At 36.7% G+C, this 7,102-nt stretch overlaps 1 protein-coding gene across 2 annotated transcripts; it reads left to right on the top strand.

Moving 5' to 3' along the window:
• Positions 1–4,151: 4,151 nt before the first annotated feature.
• On the top strand, positions 4,152–6,689 carry LOC149551516 (uncharacterized). 2 transcript variants are annotated; one of them, XM_089787020.1, is made up of 4 exons: positions 4,152–4,290; positions 5,553–5,849; positions 5,984–6,243; positions 6,345–6,689. In XM_089787020.1, the coding sequence occupies exons 1-4, from the start codon at positions 4,219–4,221 to the stop codon at positions 6,550–6,552; spliced, it is 837 nt and encodes a 278-aa protein (XP_089643146.1). In that variant the 5' UTR covers positions 4,152–4,218; the 3' UTR covers positions 6,553–6,689. The 2 variants fall into 2 exon arrangements, with proteins under 2 accessions (XP_089643146.1, XP_089643147.1); XM_089787021.1 differs by lacking the exon at positions 4,152–4,290 and adding an exon at positions 5,022–5,220.
• The last annotated feature ends 413 nt before the right edge of the window (positions 6,690–7,102 follow it).

Raw genomic sequence — 7,102 nt, 5'->3', positions numbered from 1 at the left:
TTGTGGATGGGTGTGACCTTGAAAATTATATGTTGGTTAGTGCTAATTCAAATATTTCAAGTCCCAAAATAGAATTATCAAGGTTATTACAACAGAAAAGAGGATGAGCATATTGTTTGAAGGATCAAAGTGAACCTCTGGTGAGCCTAATTCTATTATTCCATTCTTCGAAATAAGCAAAGGAGGGATCGGACATCTGTTTGCAAGGAGCATAGAAGATTCAAGTTCTTGCTTCACAACTTAACTTTCCAATTGAAGGTGAACCGGGTAATACATTTGGGTTGGTCTATGTTGAAAATATTTCGTGTTTCCTGACCAGGGTGGTTATCTGGAGCTTTTGGAAATAGTTACAGGTGTATACTGACAATCTGACCTACAAAACATATCAGTAACGTGGAGCATTGACTTGACTTCCTTGAGCCAAGTCATCTGTACTCAGAGCAAAAGAGTGCAAGACAAGCAGTTATACAGGGAACTGAAAAGAGATGTAAACTCAAGGAGCCAGAGCATGAAGTTTGAGGTCCTAAAAGATAGATGTATAAATTATGATGATAATTTTTTTATTAGATATGCCGTGAAAGATCTCGAATGCCCATTAGTGCATCAAAGATATCTGACAGAAGTAGACTACATGGGATACAAGACCCCTTCGGTGCTGAGGGGTCCTGTATGATGGAAGTAATGAGCCCCCAAAGTCTGGTGGTAGATAACCTTTTTGAGAATGATTGCTTATTGGTATTGTCTTACCATAGAGTTGAAAGTATTCTGGTCATGATAGATTTTGATTATGATGCATTTCGTACTCACACTTATATTGAACTGTGAAGGATGTGAGTGTATCCCAGTGAATGATTTGAGGGAGTACATCTTCCAAAAGAATGAGTTGTCTTCTTTTTGGTTTCCAGACTGTCCTGGAATGAGCATTGCTACTATATGATTACTTGACCATATACTTTGGTTCACATCGATTATCCATGAGGTTGAAATGACTTATCACATATGGAGGTAAGTATGAGCTTGTGATGTGAATATCAGGATTTAACTGTGTGATTTTTGAGTCAAACTCGATGACCCATGTTTCATGAGTAGTGATTCAACATGAATCCATCTCTCATGAGAATAAATGGAACACTTAGCACTCATTGGATCTAGGTGATGCTCACAGGGGTGAAGCACCGGGACTTCCCGGGAGGTCACCCATCCCAGTACTACTCCAGCCTGAGCGCGCTTAACTACGGAGTTTCCTCCACAATTAAACCCAAAGCTTGCAACCCCATTTGCAAAACCTTCACCAAGTGTTGTGCCTTATGAACCATTCATTAGAAAGCCCCTTAAGCTCATCAATTGATAAGTAGGAGATGATTTCCACAGCTAGTCAAATTGTGATGTGAATATCAGGATTTAACTGTGTGATTTTTGAGTCAAACTCGATGACCCATGTTTCATGAGTAGTGATTCAACATGAATCCATCTCTCATGAGAATAAATGGAACACTTAGCACTCATTGGATCTAGGTGATGCTCACAGGGGTGAAGCACCGGGACTTGGTGAAGGTTTTGCAAATGGGGTTGCAAGCTTTGGGTTTAATTGTGGAGGAAACTCCGTAGTTAAGCGCGCTCAGGCTGGAGTAGTACTGGGATGGGTGACCTCCCGGGAAGTCCCGGTGCTTCACCCCTGTGAGCATCACCTAGATCCAATGAGTGCTAAGTGTTCCATTTATTCTCATGAGAGATGGATTCATGTTGAATCACTACTCATGAAACATGGGTCATCGAGTTTGACTCAAAAATCACACAGTTAAATCTTGATATTCACATCACAATTTGACTAGCTGTGGAAATCATCTCCTACTTATCAATTGATGAGCTTAAGGGGCTTTCTAATGAATGGTTCATAAGGCACAACACTTGGTGAAGGTTTTGCAAATGGGGTTGCAAGCTTTGGGTTTAATTGTGGAGGAAACTCCGTAGTTAAGCGCGCTCAGGCTGGAGTAGTACTGGGATGGGTGACCTCCTGGGAAGTCCCGGTGCTTCACCCCTGTGAGCATCACCTAGATCCAATGAGTGCTAAGTGTTCCATTTATTCTCATGAGAGATGGATTCATGTTGAATCACTACTCATGAAACATGGGTCATCGAGTTTGACTCAAAAATCACACAGTTAAATCCTGATATTCACATCACAATTTGACTAGCTGTGGAAATCATCTCCTACTTATCAAGTATGAGCTTACTATCATGAATTTCAGCAATGTGTGTTCTGGCACTGTGAGGGTCAACTATTTTCTCCAAGGTGTGCATTTGGTGTTATAGAATTTCTGTTGGCTATTATCATTGTCCATTACACAAATCAGACTTATACGCTAGCAGTGCTCTTCCTTAACATAGTTATTCTTTTTATAGTTATTATAGGCAAATGATTAATTGTTGGTTAATATGATATGGAATTTATTGTGCTAGATTGCAAGTTGGATGATAAAGGACTATGTATTAGTGTAGTTTCTATGTGGTGTTTGGATTGAAAGTGGTGACTATCTCTATTCATCAAGGCTGTAGTTTCTCTCACTCTTATCATTCTGTTCTAGAGTGTCAATGGCTCATGCCCACAAAGAACTCTAATTTGCTAGACTGTAAGTTGGATGGTAAAGGGCCTTTTATTAGTTTGATATTTCTTTAATGATGATCATATTATGTATGATTCGTTGCAAATTAGACTTGTCTTTTGAATATGGATAACTACCTTATTTGTATATTGTACATTTAATATTGAACTTGTACAATGTGTGGCCTCCCTTAGTGTATTTGAGGTACATGCATACCCTGGTCGTTTTATTCACAAAGTATTGAAACAAACTTGTGTATTATTATTTAGTTCTAGTTTGTATTGCAATTTGAAGAATGTAAAATTAGCCAAAAGGAAAGCAGTAATTTGACAGAGTTTGGTGCTACAGATGCTGATGCTGTTACCTTTTTGTTATGTTGAAGGAAGTGGTAAAAGCATGCTTTATTCCCATTGACAATGTAATATTTTTCAATACAGCAATTGTTCTATTTTTATCCATATAACTATGCTATTTATGTTTTATGATTCTTAAAGGCAGAGCTTGTTCTGTTCAGGTATATGCTACAGTTTCCTGGAAAATTTCCTACCTTTACTCTTGTCATGAAGGAAGTGGGTGGTTCAGCGGATGTTCTGAGAAAGCTTCTTGTGGAACTGAAAATAAGCTCAAAGATGCCCCAAGATCAAAAGCAAAATGCAGATGTTGATGGAGTATATGAGGCAACAAAATCTATTGCACCCGAAAATCTCTCAACAGATGCAGAATTAAATGCTGCTACTTTGATGTAAATCAAAAGTCCGAGTCAAAAGGTCGCATTGAGTTTTGACAGCATGTCAGAAATTGATACAGCTGTAAGTCAGCAAGAAGCTTTATCGCAATCTATAAAAAAGGAGCAAGTTGCACAACCTTTTTCAGATCAAAGTTCACTTCCATTACCAATGGAAAATTCATGTTCAGATGTTAATGGAGGACAAGAAGGAGCAAAATCTGAAGCACCTGAAAAGTTGTCAACAGATATAGAATCAAAAGATACTACCGAGTTGGAAATTGAGAGTTTGCAACAGAAGGCCTCCTTGAGTTTTGATAATATATCAGGCAATGATGTAACTGAAAATCAAATTGAATCTTTATTGCAGCCTATAGAGAAACGGGAACTAATTATGGAAAAATTATGTACAGATTTGAATGATGGAGCACAGGAGGCAACAAAATCTGAAGCATCTGAAAATTTGTCAACAGATGCAAAATCAAATGATGCTACTGCCTTGGAAATTGACAGTTTGAAACAAAAGGCTTCATTGAGTTTTGACAATATTACAGGAAATGATGTACGTGAAAGTCAAAATAGAACTTTATCCCCATCTATAGAGAAAAGAGAACCAATTGTGGAGTCGTATTGCGCAGGAGGCAGCAAAATCTATAGCACCTGAAAATTTGACAACGGAGACAAAATCAAATGATGCTGCTGTCTTGGAATTTGACAGTTTGAAATGGAAGGCTCCTTTAAGTTTCAGCAATGTATCAGGAAATGAGATCCCTGAAGATAAAAAACAAATTTTATCCCTGTCAACAAGAAAAGAGGAATTGATTTCAGACCAAAGTTTGCTTCCAGTGTTTTTGAAGAAATTATTTGGAGAAAATATAGAAAACTATAAATATGAAAAAAATAGTTGTATTGCTCCAGCATCCCCTGAGAGGTCATCAGGTACAAATCTGCTTGGCAATCAAGGTAAAACTTACATTCCATTCTTTAAACAATAAACGTGAACCTGAAATACCATCAGAAATGATTTAAATTATAAACATAATGAAAAATATTCTTCTGTTCATTCTGAGGGGTTACCTTTTGCGAACATAAAAAATAATAATCTGGTAGTGGACAAAATGAGAGAAGGCATTCCTGTTGCAGCATCTATACATGAAGATGAAGTAGCGGTTGAAAACAACTCAAATAAAAAAGCAAATTGCTCTAACTTTAAAGAATCTGAAGCAGGACAAGTTAGGATTTAATGTTTTAAAATCTACAAACTTGGATGATAGAAAAATTGAAAACATCACAAGCAAAGAAGTAAATAACAAATCCTTTGCCATTGCATCGGATAGCAGAAATTTATGTGGTTCAAACACTCCAAAAAAGATTGTGTCTGGAAATTCCATAGAAGTAGGATACACTCGGCATGCTCAAGGGGTCACTCTCTCCCCTAATGTAGACAAAAAACAAAAGGGAAGGGGAAGTGATTTATCTGAAAATATGAGTTCACTGGAAACAAATATCAACACTCTAGACCAGGATATGGCAGCAAACAAAGCAATTTAGGCAAAATCAATGGAGCAAAAATTTTCCATCTGTAGATGCATTGCTTGATCACAAAGATTGTGATGATGAAGGGGAAGATGATTCTGACTATGCAGCATTTGATTACCCCGAACCTGATAGAGGACTTCAAATCATGATCCCTCAGAAAAATAATGGTCTAGCGATGCCAGAGTTTTCGGAACCTAAAAGTCTGAATTGTCTTCTAGTAATGTTCTTACCGAGGGAAGCCACTGCAGATGATCTAGTCAAGGTTTTGGTCACTGTGGAAAATTTGATGAAGTCAAAATTATTCCATCAAAAAGAGAAGAAAATATATTTAATTATGCTTCTATCATCTTTAGCGTAAGTTGTTGAAGTCCTGGTCCTCTAAGTCATTTCAATTTATTAGAAACTATAAGGTAACCATTACAACAATTTTTGAGGTATATTTTTTCACTATTATAAAGTTCCGCTGTCTTATAGTATGGGAATAGTTGCTAAAATCTTTATCTGTTAAAATTTCTAGCATATGTGGATCCTAAGATAATAAATATATTTAAAATACTATACTTGTCCAATTGCATGTGGTTTACATTTTGTTTTAAACTTTTGTTGTGAATGTGAAATATTTTTGGTTATTTTTTGAAGTTTTGTGAGGCATACTGATTCATCTCTGACTGGCTTCCCTTTTACAGACAGAAGAGGCTTTTCAGAAAGCATTAACAAAGAAATATCTTGTCTGCGGTAGGGAACTGCTAGTAAAAATGGCATTTTCATCTAATCAAAATCTTTGTCAAAATTCTGCTCCCAGAGTGGCAGAGAACGTTGGTGTGCCTCTACCTGAGCTAAAAAATTCTAGATGTACAATTATGATCAAAGACTTGCCTCCTGTTATCAATTTTAAGCAGCTCAAAAATGCGTTGGTGTTTTTCGGAACTGTGTCACGCATCTTGATGGGCCCATCGAATTCTACCATATATGTTGAATTTGAGGTATCAACCTTGCTTAAGCATCTTTTCTTCAGTCAGAAATTCTAGATTCATGCCATGCCATGTATAAGAACACGTTACTAAATCAACTTCCATGTAACTTTATGGACCTCAATAAGTATTTTCTTATTTGGCAGACAGTAGATGCAAAGGAAAGGGCTCTTACAGCGCATTGGATTTGCATTGGTGGGCAGCAACTACAGATCAGGAGAGTTGAGACTCCAAGAACATCAGTTGTGAGGATTTCAAATGTGAGCTCAGAAACTTGGGATGGAAAAATTTATGGTGTTTGCAGGTCTTTTGGATGTGTTAAGAAATTGAACCGCAGGGCTCAGGATATAGTAGATGTGCACTTCCATCAAAGTGAACTGGCTAACATGGTTGATATATTAGACAGGTATTGTATTGTTGCATTTTCACTGCTGTTTGCCTTTTCTTGTACTGGATTTGATTTCAACCTTGTTTTATCATTTTTTCATTTTTGTTGTCCAATGACAGTCTAAATGGAGTACTTATGAATCAATGTCACTGGCATTCTCAATCGGCAACTGTTTTTTCTCATGAAACACTGGAAAGCTTATGGAGCTCAGCTGATGGCAGAAAGTATCTACATTCAGTCATCCAAAATCTTTTTAAGGTTATTAATAAAAAATGTTTCAATGAGAATGATATACATGAGCTTGCAGCACAATATTATGTAGAATAATTCAGTGGTATCAAACAACCTTTGATACCAACAGCGAGAATCATGTGCTGACTGATATACGTTGTACTCTAGGACAATTCTGTAATAGTATGTTTAGTAATTTATCCTTATTAATCACTAATATTTGAGTTTGAGAATCAGTATTTATATATTTCTTCTGCGCTAGTGAGTGGGTAGTGGAGGTTTTCATTTTAATAGAGTAATCTATGTCTACTATTAACATTATCAGATTTCCACGACCATTTGAAATGTGTGCATATATTTCTGTTTGCTAAAAAAACTTAATTGAATCCAGAAATATATATGCACATATGTATCTAATTATGTTTTGTGTTCGAAATATTGAATTATCCCTGATACAACAGTATGAACAGTTAATTGACTCAAATAACTTAAAATGCTCTAGGATATTTCTCCAGTATCAAGTTTTCGGCCCTCCATCCTTATTTGTCGCTGCCATTTAGGTGTGGGATTTAGGATTTTTAGATTTTACCCAGTCCAGGAGCTTGAAATAGAGATGGCCATTTTGAACTTGTAGGCTGATATTTTA

Source organism: Cupressus sempervirens, chromosome 6 (assembly GCF_028749045.1).
Source record: "Cupressus sempervirens isolate cs-2001-9-10 chromosome 6, ASM2874904v1, whole genome shotgun sequence".
Classification (NCBI taxonomy): domain Eukaryota; kingdom Viridiplantae; phylum Streptophyta; class Pinopsida; order Cupressales; family Cupressaceae; genus Cupressus; species Cupressus sempervirens.
The sequence above is the reverse complement of the archived record's forward strand: the minus strand, read 5'-3'. Positions and strand labels throughout refer to the sequence as shown.

Bases quoted from the DNA above. Each gene is read 5' to 3' on its own strand.
- LOC149551516 (XM_089787020.1), top strand. From the start codon at position 4,219: ATGAAAAAAATAGTTGTATTGCTCCAGCATCCCCTGAGAGGTCATCAG. The intron at 4,291-5,552 runs GTAAAACTTACA...TCCCTTTTACAG, and splicing joins AAATCTGCTTGGCAATCAAG to ACAGAAGAGGCTTTTCAGAA. The intron at 5,850-5,983 runs GTATCAACCTTG...CTTATTTGGCAG, and splicing joins CCATATATGTTGAATTTGAG to ACAGTAGATGCAAAGGAAAG.